At 46.4% G+C, this 24,420-nt stretch overlaps 1 protein-coding gene across 3 annotated transcripts in view; it reads right to left on the minus strand.

Annotated features, from left to right (window-relative positions):
- Positions 1 to 24,420, minus strand: part of CTNNA2 (catenin alpha 2) — a 3,048,772-nt gene that overhangs the window by 330,611 nt on the left and 2,693,741 nt on the right. For all 3 annotated transcript variants that reach the window (XM_085642663.1, XM_085642662.1, XM_085642661.1), the window contains exon 15: positions 10,851 to 11,032. In XM_085642663.1, the coding sequence (XP_085498789.1) occupies positions 10,851 to 11,032 (182 nt within the window). The remainder of the gene's footprint in view (positions 1 to 10,850; positions 11,033 to 24,420) is intronic.

The raw sequence follows: 24,420 nt of genomic DNA on the forward strand, positions 1-24,420 counted from the left end.
TGAAATGTTTACCCACCGGTTTGCGCTCAGATTCATTTGCCACTAGAGTTCCACACAAAAGCAGGTCACACTGCTTCACTTGAGCCGGCTTCTCGAAAGCTAGGGTTAGTTCCCGCCCACTGAGCCTTCTTTGCACTGCCCTCCAAATTGCAGGTTTTGCACTATAATACATTATGCTGTTTCAATGTGGAGGTCGTGTCAAATTTCCTTGCAAAAATCCTTTGACTACAGAAGACACTTTACGCTGCCGTTTGCGCCACTTTGCCTCCCATAGCTTTCCTTTTCGTCATACGCCCACTTTTACACCCATTTGCCCCAGAAACCTCTAGCATTGCCCAATCTATCAAATGGTAGAAATTCTGGGGCTCATTTATGAGCCCCAGCGTCACTTTTGCGCCACCCGTGCGTCACTTTTTGTGACGCACCAGTGGCGTAAAACATGTGCCATGTCGCGCCATATTTACGAAGTGATGCATCTAGGTAGATGCATCACTTCGTAAACCCCTGCGCTACATTATACCTGCGCCAGGTATAATGTATGCAGGGTGGGCGTACCCCCGCAAGAAAGGGTCGTAGGAGTGGCTCAGCGAAATCTATGAGATTTAGCTGCCCCACTTCTAGGACGCCAATGCGTCAAAACCTTACGCCTGCCTCATGGCAGGCGTAAGGGTGGCGCAGGCCCTTTCACATGGGGCTTGCCCCATGTGAAAGGAACATTGCTGGAGTTGCGTCAGGCTTCCGACACAACTCCAGTAATGCGCCACTTTTTGCGCCGACAGATACATCAGTTATACTGAAGTATCTGTCCTTCCTTGCGACATGATGCATCATATTAGAAATATGGCGCATCATTGGCGTCGCAATGAGGGCGCACTGAGAAGTGCCGCATCGCTGCTTTCAGGCATCGATGCGTCACTTCTCATAAATGAGGCCCTCTATGTTCTCTCCCTGTTACGCTATCGCTTCGATACCTCCTCCGCTAAAATCTCTATTGATCAAAGATTTGAATTGATGCTGCTAATGTTTCAAAAAGTGCTTGTTCGTATGAATCACATTAAATGCAATTTGTTTGAAATTGAGCTTTGGCATTAAAAGTGCAATTCTCTTAACCTAATGAAATTAAATTTTCATTCGGTTGAAACTCCTGATCTTAAAAAAAAATTGTGGGACTCATCTGTGACCTAACTCCACTTTTATTCAGTTTGATTCATCACTTTTTTACATCTGAATCCACAACATTCTTTACTAGCACGTGACGTGGCATGTGTATTTAATATGAATAAGTACATTTTTAATATTGATTTCAAACGTCTTGTTGATTCTATGTATTATCGCATATAAAGTTGGTTTAAAATTAATTGTATTTCTCGCTATTTGATTTAACCTAATGAGGTGTCACACAAAATAACTTGAATAAAGAAAAAAAGGAGCACTGTATCAGTTATTGCCCATTGGGTCAGGCGAGGAGACGAGGGCCTTAGTTGCACTAGGCCAAAGTCGCTCTGACACAGACCTCCTCTGTTGACCCACTTGTGAGCAAACGTTGTGCTTTAGGCAGAAAGGCAGAGGTAATGTTCAGCTTTAGTGCAATAAGAAACTTGACTATTGTTTTTACATATTTGCTTAACCATTAACCACTTAAACATAAAAGTGGTTTGAGCATAAATAACTCATATGTACAAAGTGGGCAAGGCAGTGATGCTCAGCAGCCCTTGGGGCGTGGGGGTGGGGCAGACGGTGCTAGCAAAAAGCTCCGCTCCTGCTTTTCATACAGGGGGGCGATATTTCAGCACTGGTGCAAAACCAGCCCCCAGTGACAAAACCGCCCCAGCGGGCACAAAACTGGCCTCCGACCCACTGGGGAAATGACCGGTGCCCGCTACGGCAAGTCTGGCCCTGCAGTGATGTAAATATGAGGAGACTCTAGGCTCAACACACTTCTTTGCTGTCTGAGTTCCATTAGTGTTCCACATTAGCAACACTGATCACACAAACAATAATACACCCTTAAGCAAAACTCTGTCAAGTGCTGAGTCTCATGCTATAATGAAGATATGCACAATGAAACCCAACCTGTCAGCACCGTAGTAAATGCAAGAGATCAGAGTCAGACATATCCAGGTTACTACATCGCAAGTGACAACATTGAAAGTGACTAGATCACATCCCAAGGTGTTTCCTTGGTTGTCAAGAAAAATCAGTTTGGTTCAGCTGGGAGCTTTTTGCCATCTGAATGCAGACTTCTTTGTACCCTTGTTGCCAAAGTATCTGACCTCAAGTGTGACCTCGGAAAAAGTTGTATCCCTCGCTATCTAGAACCCAGAGGTATTGTCAGAAGGAAAAAACATTATTCTTTTAATACTGCCCTCACACACTTTGCAGTGTCATGCTTCATCATTGGGCCGCGTCGAACGCCCCCGTGCAGACCAACACAGAGGGCGGAGCGCAATGTTTTTTAGAATGAAGTATATAGTGGTGAGGTTGCAGAAAGACGGACAGTGTCAACAGAGAACACAAATAGTGAAAACAAAAACAAGGAGAATTTTTCCCTAAAGAAGGGACCACAGGGGCGTGGCCAAGATGGCGGAGTGAGCGGACGCTTCCTCTGTCGGCTCCCGCTCTGCTGAACCCCTAGCCCCGACTCCGCAGCAGGATCTCCCCCCATCCTGAGGCTCCAACGGGCGGAGGGGACGGCGGAACTGCGGGGGACGCAGATAGGAGACCCGGGGGCCCCGAGGCAGCCACGGAGGGCCGCGGTAGCTGAGCGGCCGATCAGAGGCGGAGCCTAGCGCCGGAGGGGACGGCAGCGCGCGCGGCCTGGCCGTCGCGAGAGAGTCCGGAATCACCGAAGAGGCCTGGCGCTAGGAGAAGTGGGGAGCGAGCCCGCGCCAGGAAGTGAGAGCGGCCCCACGCTGAGCGGGGCGGCCCCGCGGAAGGAGGGGGCTGCACGGACGGGCCGAAGCGGACAAGGGAGCTCCACCCGGGAGAGTCGGCGGACGAGGGGGAAGGAAGCAGTGACCCTAGCCGACAGAGGCCCAGTGTCGGGAGCCCCTGGGTGAGTCTCGAGGGGAGAGGACTGTAAGAGCGGCGAGGCTACCGGGGTCGGAGCCCACGCGAGGTTCCTCACCCGTCCGGGCCCCCCTTCCCCCCCTCCCCCCCGTGCCATGCGGGATCGGTGACGGAGGGGGAGCACGCGAGGAAGCGGAATTACCCGCAGCGGACCAGGACCCCGGGGGGGGGTGCACGGGGATGGACTGCTGAGAACGAGCCCAAGGGAGAGACCAGGCGGCTGCCAAGAACACGGAGGAGGCCCACAGCCACGGGCAGCGGAAGGCCTTGGCCCGAGAATCTGTGCTGGCGGGGACACCAGAGGTGGGACCCCCCCCCCCTCAGAGGAGGATAGGGAGCGAGCAGGTCCGGTGGAGTGCCCCTGCGGCAGTAGGTGGACGGTGCCCGAAGGCCGAGCGGCAGCGGTGAGTGCGCGAGCGGCCATCGCGCTGGATGGATCCGGGGCCGATGTAATGGCGGCGCAGAGCTATTGAGGGCAGCAGAGGCCAGCGGCTGAAGCACTAGGGTGAGCGGAGGCGTGGACGTGGCCCCCTCCAGAGAGGCGCTACGCCGGAGGACGATCGGAGGGCCCAGTGCCTCGAGGACGGGGTGGTGACTCGGCGACTGGGGTAGCCCCCGGGAGAGCGGGGACGACCCGGTGCAGCGAAGACAGCAGACGGGGCAGAGGAGACGAGTCAGCGGGGACTGGGACCACCAGGAGACCGATCGGAGCGCCGAGGGAAGACCGAACGGGGAGCGCAGCCGGGCACAGCGACCACAGACAGCCGTGGTTGGGAGGTTAGTCCTGAAGAGGGGAGGCCGGAGGACGAAGAACAGGGGGCCCAGAGGAACGCTCGGGCACGGGACGCCCCCAGGAGCAGGCCCGGCGCCGGATCAACAAAGCGATCGAGACCGGCCCCCCCGACCCAGCGGCCATGGCTGGTAGCAGAGGCGGGCGGAAGGGAGAGCGTACTCTTCCTGAGATGTTGGGCCGGCAGTCGCAACGGCAGGAAAGGGGGCAGCGGTCACCCCAGGCCCCTGGAACGGCAGCAGACCCCGAGGGAGGGGAGGCCCCGCTCACCAGATCCTTTATGGAATCCCTCTTCGGATCTCTACGGGAGGACTTTCAAGGTCCTGAAGAAGGAAGTGGCCAGTATGGTGCGGGAAATTAAACGGGAAGTGGACGGCCTAGGTGAGCGAGTGGCCACGGTGGAAGAGACTGGCCTCCGACGAGACGAGGAGATTGAACATTTGCGACAAGAGGTATTGAGACTGCGGGACCAGCAGATCGATCTCCAGCCCCATGCTGAAGACCTGGAAAACAGGTCTCGGCGAAACAACATAAGGGTCCGCGGGGTCCCATCGTCAGAAGAGGGAACAGACATGGCAGGATACTTGGGGGCGCTGTTCCGGGAAGTCCTGGGGGAGCCAGAGGGGTTCCAGGTCTGAATCGACAGGGCACACAGAGTGGGAGCACAGCGGAGAGGACCAGCGCCGGCCCCGGACATTTTAGCCTATCTACCAGACTTCCCACTCAAAGAGCGGATCATGGCGGAGGCGCGGAGACGGCAGCCCCTGACCTTCCGGGGGCACTCGGTGGCCCTCTATCAGGACCTGTCGGCAATCACGCTCCAGAAACGGAGGACGTTCAAACCGGCCACCGACTTTCTACGAGAAAACCAGGTACCCTATGCTTGGGGGCATCCCTTCAGGCTCATCTTTCGGTGGAATGGAGTCCAGCACCAGCTGCGTTCCCTGCGGGAAACCTGCGGAATTCTGGGCTTGCCAGAAGGAGAGGAGGAGGCGCCCCCGCCGCGCCGAGGGCGCGCCAGAGGTGGAGACTGGCGGCGGGTGTCTGGGAGGCGCTCTCGGGACTGCCCGACAAGGCCAGGCGTACAGGCCGTCCGGGCAGAAGGGGACAGTGCAGATCCAGAGGTGGCCGAGAGCGCTGGCCCCAACGACAGTGACGTCGCATTAACGGCTTAAGAACTGCTCTGGGGGAGATCACAAGAGGACACACCAGCTTTCAGGTTCGGGGTACGGGGGGGGAGGGGGAGGGAGGGGCTGGCGGTGGGGGGTAAGTGGTCTAACACCCACTGGAGAGAGTTACCCAAGACTTGTCCTCTAGAGGACCGGACTTGGACTATGCAGATGCGAGTATTGGGGCTAGGGTGGGGGGTTTTGTTGGGGCAGTTGTTGGTTTGAGTCGGGGGCACGGGCTGGGGGGCGGGAGGGGGGGAGGGGGAGGGGGCAGTTGACGTTGCGGCGCGGAAGGGAGGGAAGAGTGGGCACCACAACGGGAAGGGGAACAAAGATGGCAGGTCACGGGGAGGGGTGGGGGTACCGTCCCAAGCAGGACAGATTGCAAGACAGGGAAGAGGGGCAAGACAGGAGCAGCGACCTCATGGAAATACCATTTGACACCGGGGGAGCACGGAGCGGGAGAGGCTTTACTACTACATGTCACCCGTGAATTTTAAAATAGTGACGCTGAATGTGCGGGGCCTTAACAACCCGACCAAACGGCGGGCGGTACTCTCTTTATTAGACAACACGCAGGCAGATATCTGTCTACTTCAGGAAACGCACCTCTTGCCCAGGGATTGCGCCAGACTGCGCTCTCACAAATTCCCCACGCAGTTCTTCTCCTCAAATAATACCAAAACAGCGGGGGTGGCGATATTGGTAGCTCGGCGATTTCAGGGAGAGGTCCTCCACAAGCTTGCGGAGCTGCGGGGCCGTTTGTTGGTCTACCGGTTCCGGGTGGCGGGCACAGCCATCACAATTGGATCTCTATATAGCCCGAATGACCGGCAGGATCGATTTCTTGAGGCGGTGCTGGGGGAGGTGGCGGCTGCACCGGACAGACACGTAATTATAGGGGGAGACTTTAACCTAGTCTTCGATTCGACGCTGGATAGATCCGCCCAGCGGTCGCAGCAGGCGGGGGAGTTCTCGGCGGGTAGCAAGGAACAGCTGATAGACATGGGACTGCGGGATCTGTGGCGTCACCTGCACCCGACAGAACGGGACTACACCTTCTACTCACATGCCCACAAAACCTACGCACGGCTGGATCACTTCCTAGTGACCGAGCCGGTCAGCGTGCTGGCTACAGCGGCGGACATAGGAGTAATCTCCATGTCGGACCATGCCCCGGTGACGGCTGTCTTCTCGATGCCGCCGGTGAATACCGCCCCTAGAGTGTGGTGCCTTCGGGACACCTTACTATACAGAGGGGACGTCATCAAACAGGTGATTGCCGCGATTCGGGAATACCAATCCCACAATGAGAATACGGAAACCTCCAGGGCGACGCAATGGGCTGCCCTGAAGGCAGTCTTGCGGGGGGAGTTCATTGCGATCTCGGCGGCGGATAATGCACATAGACGGAGCAAACGGGAGGAGCTCACGCAGAAGGTCAGGGAGTTAAAACACGTGCATCGCCGAACCGGGGCTCCCCGGATATGGCGGCAGCTCGAAGGAGCAAGAAAGACCCTTGTCGCTTTGGATATGGACAGAGCGGAATACGCGGCGCTCCGCCTTAAGCATGCCTACTACACTGGGGGGGATCGGTGCGGCCACTTGCTTGCGAGCAAGCTCCGGGTGGCACGCCAGAAGCACCGGGTGAAGGGGATCACCGACCCCTCGGGGTCGACAGTCACGGAGGATGGCCTCATCGCGGACGCTTTCCGCCAATACTACGCGGACCTTTATGCTGGGGACCCCCCGGACGGGCGCGCCACGAAGGGATATCTGGATTCGGTCTCTCTGCCCACGTTGACACCGCTGCAGGCGGAGGGTCTTGACAGGGACATTAGAGTGGAAGAGGTGATCTCCGCCATAGCCAAACTTAAGATCGGTAAATCTCCGGGACCGGATGGATTTACCGCCCTCTTCTATAAAACGTTCTGCACTGCACTCGCACCGATCCTCACACGCCTCTTCAACACCTTCGCAGAACAGGGTACTATGCCGCGGGATTTGCTGAGGGCGTCACTGACGGTTATCCCTAAGCCGGGGAAAGACGGCTCCCAATGTGGCTCCTACAGGCCGATATCCTTATTGAATGTGGATCTAAAGGTATATACGGGGATCCTGGCGTCCCGATTGGCCCCCCTGCTGCCGGGGCTTATAGGTCCAGATCAAGCGGGCTTCGTCCCCGGGCGGCAGACGGTGGACAACACCAAACGGATCGTGCACATTATAGAAAAGGCGGCACGGATTCGAGGTGAGAGAATGCTCCTGGCGGTAGACGCCGAGAAGGCCTTCGATCGGGTGCACTGGCCTTACCTAGAACAAGTGCTTGAGAAAGTGGGGATAGGGGATAAATTCCGTAACATGATATTCAACTGCTACGGGACTCCAACCGCGGTGGTGAGGGTTAATGGCTGCAGCTCCGGGAGCTTTAACATTGACTTTGCTTTTGGGTGTGTTTCAGTGGAGTTAGATGGGTGAAAAACAACTTTCGTTTCTTACCTCACGGGTGCAATGGATACCTGCCTTTTTGCCTGTGTCATAGTCACGTAGGTGTGGAGAGTGGCGTGTAATCCTGAGTGACATGGTATTTTATGGTATAACAGTCTAGAGGAAATCCTTTTTCAAGGAAGGTATAGGAGAGCAGTAGAACGATAAAGTATATGTTCTACTCTCTCTTTCAGAAACTTGTTTGCTCTTGAAAATTATCCAGAGTACAGGACGTAAGCAGTATTGGCTGTTTGTCGATAGAAGGTAAAGAATCCCCACATAGGGGGTAGACCAGAGAATTAAGGGACCAACACCCTGATGAATGCCAGTACGACTCACATGAGCGTTTGATGGTGGCAGAAACATGTTGGTCAACGCAGCAGGGATCTAGAGGTCTTTACCTCCCCTAACTATCCCGATTGATTACTTTTAATCCTGCCAGGGGGTGACAGGAATAAAATTGAAGACTGTCCCCTCTTAGGCAGTTTTAAGTGTTTATGTCTGCACTTTTGTGGTCCCTTCTTTAGGGAAAAATTCTCCTTGTTTTTGTTTTCACTATTTGTGTTCTCTGTTGACACTGTCCGTCTTTCTGCAACCTCACCACTATATACTTCATTCTAAAAAACATTGCGCTCCGCCCTCTGTGTTGGTCTGCACGGGGGCGTTCGACGCGGCCCAATGATGAAGCATGACACTGTTCCAGGCAACCACCAACAGTGACTTCTGATTGGAGCTTTATTTTAATTGCTGCTGTTTGTCCTAAAAATATATATATATATATATATATATATATATATATATATCCCTGATTCCACTGATTGGGTTTTAATTATTTTTGTGTAATTTTTCATCTTTATTTTTTCCTTAATTTTTAGAAATTGGTTGTACGATTTTTGTGTTGTATTTGGATTTTTAATTGTGTTGGTACTCCTAAATGCTTTATACATTTTCCTAAGTTAAGCTTGTCTGTTCTGTGCCAGTTATATTTGTTTTAGGAAGTGAGATTTAGACAATATTTGTTTAGGCTATCTGAGGTCAACCCATGTGCTAAGAAGGAGTTTATCAGGAAAAGCCAGTAGGGCACAATATTTTCACCATCTTTTCTCAGGGGAAGCTGAGAATGAGTCAGCTGGCTACGTAAATTGTTGGTAGTAATTATAGCCCAGTTTTGGATTCAGGAGTGATTAAAATGAAGGAAAGCTGATGGAAGGATTTTTGTATAAAATCAGTCTGATCTTTTTAAAGCTATGTGTGGCCACTGCAGTTAAGGATTTTATTTAAAACGTTTGCATCTTATGCTTTAGTAACTGGTTTAACTTTCACTATTTAAAAACACATTAGCTTTAGATAAATCAGTAGTAACTGTATAAATGTTCTAATTTCTGTCTGAAAAACACTTCTTTTGGCTTAATGACTTCCTTTAAGTAGGAAGTGGGAAATTTTCTCCATCTATGTTTTTCCTGTTCAGTTTAAAGGTTTCAAGTGAAAGACTATCTCTGTCATAGATGAATGGTAAAGGAAGAGTTAGTTTCCTGATGTGATATGTTTACCTGCATCTGTTGATAAGACCAGTGCTTAATTTTAGCAGGTGCTTTCCAGTGCTCAGCACCGGCACCTAATTCTCAGCACCAGTGCCTATAGCACCAGTTAAGGACATACTAATTTGGAAGGATCTTGATTTTCCACAGAATCACAGGATGTTGAGCCACGCCGAGACTCATACCCCATTTCCCAGCTCCAAAATCGGCAGCTCTAGCCATTAGGACAAGTCCTCTATGGAATAATAAGTGCCGGGGCTCTATTCAGGAAGCAGCTTGCACCAGCACACTTCTCCTGTTAGAGATGCCTCCTTAGGAGAGCCCCGGCACTTTTTATTTTACAAATGAACCACTGGGTAAGACTACCTTGTGAAGGGACCTGCGGGAGAATTTTTTGTGCCACATGCCTAAATAAATCTTGGGCCCAGGGGGAGATGCTGGCGATACAAACTCTGAATCAAGAGGACTGAATGCCGAAAAAGACCCTTAAGAACTGCATCAGTATTTGGCTTGGTAAAGACCATTATCCTTTTTTGAGGCATCAGTTCAATACCCTCAATATTAAAACTGAGGGTGACCACATCAAATCATTGAGTTTACATTAAAATATCATCGCTGAAACTGTTGCAACCAGTGAAGAGCTTTTCAAACCCCTTCAGAATGTTCAGTAGGATGATGAAGTGAGGGTATTCGCTTCAAAGTGACTCAGTTCACTCTGTTTGTCTCTATTCACCAAAGTGATTTAAGCTCTATACATTTTTTTGTCCTGGTGAACTGTACAGACAGGATTACTTGCCCCTTTGTCCTGATTAAAACGTTTTCATCCAGATGAGCAGCTATCTAAGATGTACTCTTGCTAGGCCCACACAAATAGCTCAGAGGCCTCTTTAGACAAAACCTTTACATTGTTCCCACTGGACATATTTTTTTCTATATCTCATTCAACATACCTAGGTCACAGGCTAAATCCTCCTCTGTAATCTGACAAATAGACGTTAATAGAAGGTCACACGGGGTGATGCTGTCTCAGTCAATTCAGAGGAGACCACTTTAAGAATTTTTAATAGTGGCCAATTAATAATGTTTTTATATCCCATATACAAACCCTCAGAACCAGGGGTTTGTTTCTGAGCAAAAAACAGAGTATGTTCTCTGACTGTAATTTCTGCAGTTTCCTACCTGGCTCCGCTGTGCCTCACGCGGCGATTTAAGGCAGAAAAACGAATGTAAGAAGACCTGCCCTAATCTGGGGCACCTTCCGAAGACCATCAACCCTGTGGTGGATGTGCCACAAAGTAAAAGTTTACAATAGCAGAGGCAGCTGGGGCCCAGACATCAGAGACCTATTGGCTCCCACACGTCGAAACATGGTGGTGAACCTACAAATTTCCCAGTGCCTAGAAGGGTTATGAATACTCCCCACCATCTAGGACCAGAGATGTTCCCATCTGACCCTGAAATTATGATGAATGAGAGTGCACAATGAAATGCACATTTTCTGCACTCTAAATGTTGCTTTCTGGGTGGAGATGAGCATAGACCCCTGATTCACTGACTCAGGATCTGCCACTCTGCCCACAGAAAGCACGCGTGTGCAGTGACTTGAATTTGGGTGGAGTGCTTTGTGAATGGACTCTTCAGATGTACATTTTATGTGGTTGGTTTCCCAGAATACTGCTGAGTCATTCTTATCAGGAATAATAAATGTGAATCCACACTCATAATTAAACACATTAGATCCTTCACAGTACGCGCACACATTGAACTTTCCATGATACTACATGTAAATGTTCTTACCTGGTAAAATCTGTCATTTCCATCATTATCATGCACATCTGTTTAGCCAATACAATAATATCGTTGCCACTGTCATCCCATTTGGCCACTTCAGCATCCAGTTTACTTTTTTCTTGGTGAAATATTTCGACTTGCTCAGCAATTTTAGCCTTTTCTTCTTGAGGTAGTTGAGCCATAATTGCCTATTGGTAAGAAATATGCATTATCAACCAATCCATAGGGCAATCAATAGCATATCTTTTATTACCTTACGCTGCACCTACACAAAGGAATCCCTTCTCGAAAATTGAAACAGCAGATATGGCTATTATAGGGCTGTAAGCTGTATGATAACTGTTAAAAGAGCCAATAAACTTCAGTTCAGTGGAATATGGAGGGATTATTTCCTGCAATCCAATGCAGCCATTAGATCAGAAAGTCTACACTAGACTTAACGATAATGCTCTTAATGCTCTCTTGGCTGTAAAACAGGAAACATATGCAGTGGCAATGAATTTAGAAGGAAAATGGGATTCAAAAAGTGTTGTAACTAGGGGTGGGCATAACTCGCAAATTCAGTGTAGCGTAATCAGGCAGAATTACCTAAAACGTTAGTGAGATGACGCTTGAATTATGTGAGAGAAGTATATCTGCATCTAGGCCAGATGTACGACCCTTTCATCTAGCGCCTCACAATTTGCGACACATTGGGAGTCGCAAATTGCAAGGCGCAAAATGAAATTTACAACAGTGTGTTTACACTGTTTTGTGATTCCCAATGAGGTCACAAATTGCAAGGATCATTAATATTAATGAGCCACTCGCAATTTGCGAGCCCATTGTGAATGCCAGCCCTTCCAGGGATGGTGGCACTTTGCAAGTGCATTACCACCTACTTGAAGTAGGTGGTAATTGCGAGTGTTTTGCAACCGCAACTGCGGGCGCAAAACATTAGTACTTTTTTGGAGACTCGCTATTTGGAAGGGAACGCCCCTTCTAAATAGTGAGTCGCAAAACCTACTTAGCAAGCCGCAAAAAATTTGTGACTCGCTAAATAGGCTATATACATGGCCCAATTTGTTTTTGCATGCGCAAACGGGTTCTCAAATCCGTTTGCGCCTGCAAAAATGGGTCATACATCTGGCCCTTAGTGCTATTCCTTAGTGCAAATATCACCCCTGTCTTTGGGAAAAGAGACGCCTGCAGTCACATTTACTGCATTTGACAATGGCAGTGAATCAAAGTCAATATTCATTTTATTGAGCTCTCACTCATGGCTCGAAAATTACAGAGTATTGCCCTGTGTGTCCACTTGAAGAGCTTAGGTGCCTTGTCAGGGAAAGTAATTGTAGAATGATAAGAACATCTATTCTATATTTATAACAGAAGGAAATGCTCATGTGAACACCAAAGACATGACTGCAATGCTCCATCAATTGCAGGCATGCAAAACAGGAAATGAAAGTTCCAATAATTTGAGAGGAATTAAAAATTTAAAATTTCAGGAACATCATTTGCAGAACTCCCCACTAACTCATGTAGACATCTCTCAACCCATACTTATTGCAGCCACAGCAAAACTATTTGCATTAATTACATTTTTAGGAATTAAATGTCCAAAATGCGAAATCCCAGAACCCTCAAGTGTTTTCCCAAAGCAAGTTCTTTCAGTGTTCCCCAAACTCAACAGCTGAAACGAAGCAGCCCACATTTTGTAGAAGCATTGACACGCGTGCCTGCTGTAAACTACACAAACACATGCTTCTCTCTTTCACTTGACATGTGTCTCCAATGTCAATGAGAGTGGAAGAAGCAGCTGCCAAATGTTAACATTATCGTTCTCGAAACATTTTGTCAGGAGGCTGTCTAGTCTATGTTGGAACCTTTTGCACTCTGTGAGATGAGTGCCATAGAGAAGACTTCAATAGTAGACTAGACTGAACTGCTAAGTGATTGGTGGAGTGAGTGGCGGCTAGTGAACTTTGAAAGAGGTGAGGCGTATATAGGTACCTGGAATTGGAGCAAGGCTGACACTCTATAGGAGGGTGAAGGGTGGGGATTCTCTCCTGTATGAAAATTCAGAAAATGCAAAGCCAAATGGCGTATTTTACCGTACACACTTTACATAAATTGGTTAAAAATCAAAAGGTACTGAATGAAATATCCCAGCGCTTTTTGTGGTGGGCCAGGCAGGTGCTACTCCTTGCCAGAGTTTTGGAGCTCAAGTTCCCCAAGACTACTGTGAAAACACGGTGGAAAAACGCTAAAGCACAAAACCAATCATTTACTAAAATACACGTTTCCATCTTGCTTCTATAAAGTGGGAATCTGAGTCACATGTATGAATGAATTTCTGTAGGTAAGGCTCAGCCAGAGTAGCTGGAGCTAGCCCTCCCAGAAGCAATACAAGTGCAGGTAAAATCGACTGCAGACAAGTGGACACAATCCCAGTGCAGCAATAAAACAAAATACAATAATAGTAAACAATAGTCAGCAGTGGAAAGCAGCCAGGAGTGGCCAGCACAGAGAGAGAACAGGAATGCACCATGTCTTACTAGACATAGTGCATTGCTGCCCTCTTCATTTGACGCAGCGCAGACTACATTGTGCTGCTTCAAATGTTAGTAGAGCTGATTTACCGAATATCCCTGTATCAAAAAAAAAATATGTGACCTTGCTTGATGTAAGTGGTGCTCAGTAAAGAGCTCCAATACATTTGAGTCGAGACTGTGCATTATAAAAACTACAGAAGGTGGTAATAAAAAGTATTAACATTAAAAACATAATGACAAATAGATATCCATTTAGTGGCTGATTTGTACTCAATGAACCCAGAAAAACTGGTCAAATAATGGCTTCTCTGCTTAAACTGTGTAATATTAGGCACATATTTTATTACCTCAAAACTCCTTTTTCTTCATTATCACATATGAAAACACTTTCAAATATGTGTGTTCAGAATACCAGTTATACAAAACCCTATTCTGCTTGCTTCAATAGACTATACAATTTCTCTATAATAATCTGGGCCACGTTCAGGGTTTACATGACAACTGTCTGGCCTCTTGGTTCAATAATGGTTCATGTTCAAAAACTTGTAATAAGTGTTTCTCAGTGCAGTGCTATAATGTGATGTAATAATAATGAAAAAGCTTTCACATGTGAAAGAAATACACTTTTTTGAATTTTGAGGGCACTATATCATATTTACCTGATGTCTTGTTGTATGATTTACATAGCAAACATTTTCAGAGCTCGCTTAAATATGTCTATACATAAAATGCCCTCACATTTGTTTTTCTTCCATTAACAGAGAGAGACACTATAGACTTGTAAATCCACTCACAGGCACACTCTCAGACAGGCACCACACCCGCAAGTAAACATGCAAACATACATACTTAAAAACACTCGCTTGCACACATTCAGAAACCCACGCAATCCAGTATTGGAACTCAATTCATGTATCACGCTCCGAGCTGCAACTCCTGCTTGGCAGGCCGGCCTGCGAATTCCTGCATTGGAAGCTGCCCACCAAAGTAGGATGACCTCGAAGCTGACAGAAAAGCTTCCACTTTTTTATTCATATGCTCTCTGTCTGACAAAGTGCCAGGATAGGCCTGGAGGGTCTACCTCCCTTCTCTAACCTGGCTTCTGATAGGGCAAATGAGTGTATGATAGACAAGCCCCACCAAAGCGCCATTATATGTTCAATCAACATATAACTTTTTCATCTGGAATACAACTGGTTGTACATCGGCTCAATCTGATCTTCTCCTGGTTTGGCCAACTAGAGGTGGTTGAAACTAACTATCCTCAAGTTTAACTCATTTGTAATTTGCATTGTGCATGTCTACTGTTGCAAATGGGTTGCGCCCATTTAGTCTGACAGGATTTTATGCTTTGGATCACCTGTTATTTTGGACCTATACTGTGGATGAGTCTCCCTACCTAAGTATTATTCATGGTAATTGCACTTTGCATGTTACACTGTTAGGGTAAGGGGCACTCGGATGGTTACATGTTAATACATTTACAAATGCTTGTGTGGGCTGCATGTGAGAGACTACCATTGTGTGCAGCCTGGTGGTTGCACACAGGTTATATGCATGTGGCACTGTCAAAATGCAAATTCAACCTGACAAAATAACCCCTTTTGACGGCCATACCTTCCTTTTAAATATTATTAACTTAACTCTAAGTAGGCCTTGTTAACCATAAGGGCTATGTGCAGCATATTTAAAGATAGGACATGTAGAAAAAAAAGTTGCACATGTCCTTACAGTGAAATATCCTTAAAACTCAAGTTCAAGTTCAAAATATCTTTAATTCGGCTCTAGGGCATAAAAGAGCATAAAACAGATAAAAATCTAAACCATTTTACATGAATAATAAAAGCCAAGGATACAAGATTAAAAATTACTGCCCGGTCATACACCATCAAAATATATACATCGCCATAACCAGGCTTGAATTAATTTGGAGATAATTATACAGCGATCCATAATAAATAATCCTATTTCTGTAGATCTTAAATGAAGACAATAAAACAGCATGAGATAAAAACATGACATTATTTCCTTAAAATTTAATACACACAAATTGTACGATGATTTGTATATTTGATTAATAGAGAGAGCATTGGGCCTCTATTCCTGAGAAGTCTTGGTTATCACATGCCTTGCTCTCAATCTCCACATTCCCAGCAAGCAACGGGTAAGTGAATACACCAGTGATTTGTTTGTATCAGTCTTCAAAATGCAAGCAACATTATACTCCCTAACACCCAGGATCTTACATATCGGAAATAACCATTAACAAAAAAAATATACATTCTCAGTAGTCCCGATGTGGTCACTCTTTATCGTTAACACTCGGTGCACATGACCATTTAGCAGCAAACTCATGAAGTGGCAGGGATCCATATCTGAACTGCAAGTAAAGACATTTGGCCAATGGTGGCTCAATCTTGTCTAGTAAATTCTCCTTCTCATAGGGATCCTTAGCCAAAAGAAAGTTGTCTGTTAAAATACCATGGCTCACATGGTGTTCAAAAGAGAATCACAATGCAGCCAGTAAGCGTCTATTATATCTGCTTTGCAAACCTCTTGTACTGCCCACAGTGCTGGCAGTCTGATCTCCTGCAAAGACTCCTTCACGCATTTTAACCATGGGATGCTACTGGAACCGGAGAGGGGGATTATCTCCTCATGCTCTTGCTTATAGGATTCCAATTCTGGAGTTGCCTAAATCCTTCTCCAGTAAAGATGGGTACATAAACCTACACTAGCTTTAATTGGTCCTAGCTTACAGTGTAGGCCCAGGGGGTAACAAAGGGGTGCTCACTGGGACTCCGACCAACTTTCTCACAAACCAATTTTCTACTGCGACAAGCGATGGTGTACCCAAGTGCCCCCACAGCTACGCTCAATATGTGGCGATATCTAAGGCCTGTAGCTTGTATATTTGCAGTGCCGGGGGGGGGTTGGGTAAAACTGGGAACCCATCAGTGTCTTAATGATTCCGCCTGTGCGTTGTCCCATCTTTAGCCGACGCTGCACAATATGTTGCAACTAAAAGGAATGGTAAAAACACAGGGGTTCCCTCAGCGCTCACCTGAGGGAAGATTTATAATGATGAGCTAATTATGAGTGTTCCCCCATCTCCGTTCGCCCACATTGGAAATGTAATGCATTTGGGTTTAGTCTCAAGAGCCAGACAATGTTCTAATATGACTTGTCCAGATGCACTGCTTTAGACAGGCTTACATCTAGTAGGGGTATGTCTTTACTTTTGCTTTATATTGGGAATCCAATATGACACCTGTGCTGAACGCTGTATCGCGCTGTGAACTCACAGTGTTCTTCAACTTTTGCTGGAGTTGGTAAGTTTTTTTTCTAGAATTTGATTTTATTTCACTTATATGCATAATTTCTACATGTATAGTGGCCAGATGGGACCTTTTCTTTGATGGAATATTGTTTACTTCATACTCCTTCAGGACCTTCAAGGACCCTGTATATGTTCTACTAGTCAAATCACAACCGCCGCGTATTTGCCACGGGTGATCGGCACAATAGTTATAGGTGAGTCATACATTTTTTGTACAGTTATCTGTCTTAAGGTCTATGCAGGATTTGAATATTATAAAGGGAATCCATCTATAATACACTAATATGTGGGTTCATTACAGGTGTTTCTAATTTTGGACCAACCTCACAGTGGACACTATTATCCTCATCGTTGTATGTTTCTCCCAAATAATAGGGTGAGTAAACTTACTGGCATATGTGACATGAATACACAGTGATGTCTAGATCCAGATATACTGGTTTACTGACAGGAACATTTCTTTTGTCTAGGTGGACTTGTGGCTTGTTTTAATGATAGCACAGCTGCGCTGTTAGTTTGATTCTAATTATATAATAAGGTAAAGGGCTGAATGTCCCTTCTGCTCTTCACTTGCATGAGGGTTCTAGTTTAAGATCACTCTGACCTTGTGATTTCTATCTAAATATGGCTTTTACGTGTTAATCCCTTTTACGCAATGTGGTGTTAGTTCTTATTTCCCTACTCAGCTTTTCTTTGATCTATAGAATGAATTCTTTGACAGTCTCTATGGATATAAATGTAAGGTGTTAGGTCTCTTATCGCTAAAGAATACACCCTCAGTCATTAGCGATGGCAATAGCATGTCTTAAAATATCTTGTTCAAAAAATGCCCAACTTGTTATTTTTTTTTGGTATTTGTAGCCCTGACGAAGTCGATATTCTCGACGAAACACGTGTTGGCTACCATGGAGAATCAATCTTGAGAAATCAAAATAAATGACTTGTGGAGTCCAAGGCTTGAAAGAACAAATCAACTGAAGAGTGTACTGTGATTACAAACTGAATATACAAATTAACCAGTTTGTGCCAATTGGGTTTATATGAAGCTGCACAATAAGTGGTTGCCATCCCATTTGTTCTGTAAGTGTTAGGCCTAAATCTGTAAAAGAACACACATGCTCAATGAGGGCCCCTGATAAAGTGAGATTAGCCCTTTTAGAGTGCCCTGGATTTAGAACTATATTCTTGGTCTTGCTCACATGAATTTTAAGACCCCTGTGTTTACAGAATTGTCAAAAGTCCTCCAGCAAATGTTGCAATCCCTCTGGAGAGGAAAGGAGAAGAGTAGAATCAGCACTCGTGAGGGCCGGATCATTGATGTTTGCTAATTTGGGTGAGTCATTCTCATATGGTCCTAGAAAATGTACAAGGCCAATAACATATAAATTGAGGACCGTGGGGGCGAGTACACACCCCTGTCTTACTGCTCTGGTTACTGGGAATGGCTCCGTCAATTCTCCAGGATTACCACACCCGACCCTGACATAATTTATATTATGCAGCCTAACCAACATGCCTATCAGATAGCTGTGCACCCCCATCTCTAAAAACTATTGTCACTGTATCAAGGCTTGCTGCTTCTATAAGGAAACAATGGGCGACATTGTTAATTTATTAAATGCTAAATTCTGTTAAGTAACAGCTAGGGAAATAATTCAATGATTTATTTTAATATTTTTGTATACCTATGAGTAAAGGGCACTTACATTTCTTTCACCATTTTTATACCTAAAGCTTGTAAGCATTAAACTGTCACCTGGCAGCTGTGTGGCTTTCCTGTGGTGAGATAAGTATTGCTTCCAGAGCATGAGCAAATGGCTTGGGTCTGGGGAGGTGCTTTTCTTCCTTTAGCAGGATGGCTGGAGGGATGTGCCCAGCCCCTACCTGAACTTCAAAGGATATCTGCCATGTCACTGGCAGATGTTGCTCCTACTTAGACCGGCCTCACTTTTGTCTCCCTAGACAACTTGGCTCCAAACCAGTGAGAAGGGGGAGCTGTCCCAGAACTAGTTTTGAGTGACCCATTATCAAAGCCACATCTCTGGGCAGGTACAGGAGCTCTGATCAGGGGACAAAGGGTTCTGCCATTTTGTCCAAGAACCCTGTGCAATAGGGTTGAAACATGGTGGAGGGATGATGTGGCATCCCAGGATTGGTAGGACCTCTAGATAATTCCACCCACACATGTAAACTCATACACAAGGGAGAGATGGAGAGCAAGACTGTGGACCTGTACGGCAACAACATTAGAATCATGGGCAGCTGGAAAGATAAGTAACCTGATGTCCCTGATGGAGAAAGGACTTCACCAGCAACTGATCCCCAGAACTAAATATGTCTCTACAGGGCCAGTGGTGCAGGCCCCCTTATGCCACCTGAGGGCCATTTGGAGGAAACTCTGGACTTCCTTGTGACTTCAAGTGTCCAGCAAGAAAGTCAGGAGGCACTGGGGCTTGGGAGAGTTGGCAGGAAGGTTTTCTGCTGACTGGTAGTGGCGGGGCAGTGCAAGAAGCTCCAGCAGGGGAGGAGCGCCAGGAGAGGATAAGACTGGTAGGGGTAAGCAGTAAAACCAGCTCCCTGCAAAGTGCGTTCTTTAGAGGCCATGACGCCTGCTGAAAATGCTCCTGGTGGCTTCACAAGGGTGCCAACTAGTCTCTGGTACAACAAAATGTATGTGTTGGTGTAAAAATTTAGGTTAGAATGGTCTCAGGCCAAGTAGAATTTACTGGTCCCAATTTTGCCAATGGAGTTCTTTCACTCCTGGTGTCCTAAGACTTCCATACCACAAACTCTCAAATTCAGATCAAGTACACTTTCAGAACACTTTGGAGAGAGCAGTACAAGGTTAACTCATGGAGGTGCTGTGGGCTAGAAAGTCAGACTGAAGGATTGCACATAATAATACTAAACATTTTATTGTACAATCAATGCTTTTTCAATAAAAAGTAATTTACACACAACTAAATACTATGCACAAAATTACAAATATGTACAATGTTGCAGATGGAATTATAATTTAGGGCTCCCTAGAGGGCACTTTCAGAACAACCAGGATGCAAATCACGTATCCTACAAGAATGTAAGTTGGCGCTCTTGGGGCTAGGGCAGCCTCTATCCTCACAAAGCTACAAAGCACATGCCCAGTACTACACAGTTTCTGTAAAGAACCACCTGAGATTCCCAGCAGGTTTGGGAGAGACTCTAAGAAGGCATCATAACTTTACTACAGGGTTAGTTTCAAATTAGCACATGCTTGCACCAAAGTCCTATCGTATGTTAAGGAATGCAGATATGCCAAAGCTAACTTCATAGTTGGATTCTGGTATTAACAAGACAGCTACTCTGAAATTGAATAGTATGACAACCTGGAGATATCTTAAGACACAGTTTGAACAGTGAAAGCATTACTCATGGTACACTTTACCCAAAATGAGATGGCACTGACCAGTTTGGTCTTCAAATAAATCAAAGTAATTTTAATCTGTGACCCATCTGCCATAGTGTTACTTGTGTACAGATCCCAAGCAGAGTGAGACAACCCTTAACCTGCACTTGTGATCACACACAACCTGCTCACAGTCCGTTACTCCAGTTTACAAAAGGAAAAACCAAGTAACAGGACTCATTTCCATCATCCATCTGCACATAAAGTGACATCACTGGATTTCCCATCATCCATCTGCACTGGAAGTGACATCACTGGATTTCCCATAATCCAATGGCATAGAAAGGGACATCACTAGATTCTCCATCATCCATCTGCACAGGAAGGGACATCACTGGATTTTCCATCAACCATCTGTACAGGAAGTGACATCACTTGATTTCCCATCATCCATCTTCACAGGGAGCGAATTCAATGGATTTTCCATCATCCATCTGCACAGGAAGTGACATCACCCCTTCCTATCCCAGGGCCTACAAAATTGTGAACGCAGGGTCGGCAGTCAGTGACAACACACAGCAGGTGTGCTGCTGGCATGCCTATGGCAAGCCACTTTGCATCCAAGAGTGCCTAGACCACACCCAGCATCTCTTGGTCCTCCCACGACTCCCCCGATGTGATCCTTTGTCCCCACAACCCTGCCATCTGCTATATACACTGCTGCCTCACCACACTACACAACTCCAAGGGAATGTTTTCCTGCGAGTTTTCACACACAACACTCACCACATCCCCACTGACAGAACCCAACACCCCACTCCCTCACACAGTCCTGCAACCACCCCCACTCCACTCTACACTCATATGCATGCTCTGTAATAGCCGCTAACTCATAAAATACGCCACAGAGATCTGGGACCTGCTGCATGACAATGCCCTGGACCTACTTTTCCTCATGGAAACTTGCCTGAACCCTGCACCAGCATCTGACATAGCCACATCCATCCTTCCCAGCTACAAGATCACCGTGACAGATTTCACAAGCCAGAGGTGGAAGCGCCATCATCCCCAAGAACGATCAGCTGCACCACCTCCACAGACACATCATCTTTGAGCATGGAATTCCTGTTGTTCAGGCTCCACATCACAGAAAACGTCACCCTTAGTGGTACTCTCATCTACTAACCACCGGTGCTGTGTACCAACTTCACCAACACAATCACAAACTTTCTTACACCACTCATCCTCGAAGCTACCTATTACATCCTTCTCGGACACCTGAACTTCCATCTGGAAAGACCATGCCATCCCCAAATCAAAAGCACTCATCGAAGACCTTGAAAGCTTGGGCCTCACCCAATGATCGTTTTTACACCACCTTTGATGATATCAGAGTTGACAAGCCGAGATAAGTCTCTTGGACAGACGATACCTTGTCCATGTACTACTGCCACAGCAAGAACAGAATCACTGACAAGGGCTGGAACAATGCTCTCAAGACCAGCCAACCGGAACACAGCAACATCGTCCCCAAAGCCATCAAGAATTTCAAAATTAGAATCACCTTTAGCATCGTTTCCGTAGAACTGCTCAAACACAGCAATACAACAAGATCTGGACCCCTAGTGAATTGGTACTTAGAAGAACACAGACTGATGAAACAACATTGACTAACAGCTGGAGCACAAATGGAAAATGAGCCCGGACAATACAGACAAGGCCATGTCACAATCTACCCAGAGATGCTGCCATCTAATGATCCAGACCACCAAAATCGCCACTCTGGCACACCGCATTGATACCAGCACCAACAGAAGCAAATACATTTTTGCCACAGTGAAGGATTTCACCTCATCAGAAGCCATCTCCAACTTGACCACCACCTTGCAGGCTGTCCGTCACAATTTCTTCAATTCTTCAGCAACAAATTCGCTGCCATTTACAGCAACTTCAACCTACAACTGAACCCAACATAGTTCGCCAAATGCCTACAGATCTTATCAAACTAAACAATACTGGCCACATGGCACATCACCACCCCTGTGGAAACCACCATAAATTCCATTTACTTGCTTTGAAGTCTTCCCCACTTCAAATGCCCAATTGGGTACAAGTGCTTGACCTCTGACACCACCAACTCAGAACTCTTCTGGAACTGAGGACTGTCTAAATAAATAATAATAAATCGGTATTTGTAAAGTGCAAACTACTCACCCTTACGGGTCTCAAGGCAATGGGGGCCGTCGTGGAAATTAAGTGAGCTATTGCCCAGAGTCACACGGTGCTGAGCTGAGCTGCCGCCAGAGCCGGGGATCGAACCGTGAACCCTGTGCTCCAAAGTCAGCCGCCCTGGCCGCTGCACCACACCTCTACCACGAAAAAGAACTGCTGTGCTGCTGGAGGGACTGCCACTCTGCTGAACTGTTTTGTTCTTTTGGCCTGCTGTCTGCTTACCCCTTGCCTGGGAGTGAGAAAGACTGGACTTGTATCTCTACATCCCAGAACCTAAGTATCTCCAAGGCTTGTTGGCTTGCCTCCTGTTTTCTGAAGTCTCAGGGATATCAAAGACTTCTCTTTTCAACCTGCAAACAGCACCTGGACTCTGTCTGCTATAAGTCCTGGACTGCCAAGTGGTGCCAATCCAGTCCTGGGCCCTTGTAAGTGAGCTTAGACATTTTGCCAGAATCCACACATCAAGATTGTTGCGCCGATCAGAACCAACACATCCGGCCATTGGGGAACCAGATCGATGCATCACACTTGGAAACACTGCATGACCTCTGGAACCACAACATTGGAACCAACGCATCGTCTCTGCATCGTGGAGAAACCTGGCACATGGCATTTGGAACTGCCGCACCTCGGAGCTGGCACATCGCTCACAAAACTGAGACATCACCATGGTTGTGTGACGAAATTTTGCACATCACCCAAATTGCATGGCGAGCACCAAAGCATCTTCTTGCTTGTGACCAGATCAAGATACATTTGCTCAGAGAGCCCTGCATTCGTCCCGCACTCCATTGTGGTCAGTCTGAAACCTTGACTTTGTCCAAGTCCAGTACGACCAATTAGCTAATTTTGCAGTTAATCCTCAAAAATTCAGATCTTAACTTCTACTGATTGGATCTTTGTTGTTTTGGCCTTGTTTTATTAATAAAATTATTGTCTATTTATCTATACTGGTGTAGAGTCTTTGTGTGGTATTTTCACTGTGTGACTGTCTGAAGTGTTGCACAAATACTTTACACATTGCCTCTTAGGTTAAGCCTGACTGCTCTATGCCAAGCTGCCAGAGGATGAGCACAGGTTACTCTAAAGCGCGTTTCTGACTTTGATTGCGGTTCCCGGCTGGACAGGGTGCATACATCTGCCAACCAGAAACCCAATTGATAACACATGCATACTAGTCTAGAGGACTAGAAAGTAGCCTGAGTAGTTACCCACTCCTTGCAAATATTTGAATCCCACCCATCACTTTTTTTTCCCTAAATGATACACCATGAGTCTGATGGAACAATATCCTGTGTTTCTGGGCAAATCACCTAATCTCCCCATATACGAATGAAAAGTGCCAGTGTTGATGATTAAGTGCCGGTGGTCAGCACCGTAAACCACCTTCTTGAATTATGCATGCTGTCAGAGTATATCAAAAAACGTTGATGAGTAGATATTTGTTCATCTGTTCCATCACTGAATGCTCATGTGGCAACACAAGACTATCAAGAAAAATCCTGCTCTTTGCCTTTATCAAAATAAGTGAGATTTGTTCAATGAAGAGAGACACTGTAATTAACAATAAGTCATAAAAGTTGTAGTGATCTGCACAAAATCAGATTAGTAACCCTCGGAGAGAAATGCCCACCTCCAACAAAGATTTACACAGCGAGACAATATTTTGGCTGCAGGGATCCGAATCGCATCAGTCATTTAATGATGTGTAACCTATATTTAAATGTCATTACATTCTTACTTGTTTATGTCACTTTCAATCAACTGAAGCCTTTTTCTACATATTCCTAAAATGCTCTTGGCTTTTAAAAATTCATAATTGACCTTTTTCAAAACTGGAATTAAAAAAGGTTATCTATAAACAGGAGATCAGAAAACGGGGAAATTTGCAAGTTAATCAAATTAAAATTCAACACATGAGTTTTAATTAGGTCTTATCAAAGATGCTCAGTCATTTTACATCTTAACACACTGAAGGCTTTCCACAGGAAAAATAGAACTAAAGCCACACAACAATATTTTACAGAGTAAAGCTTCAGAATTAGATGAAATTAATTAGATGCCACATCAGTAATCTCTCAG

Source organism: Triturus cristatus, chromosome 2_2, assembly GCF_964204655.1.
Source record: "Triturus cristatus chromosome 2_2, aTriCri1.1, whole genome shotgun sequence".
Lineage (NCBI taxonomy): Eukaryota > Metazoa > Chordata > Amphibia > Caudata > Salamandridae > Triturus > Triturus cristatus.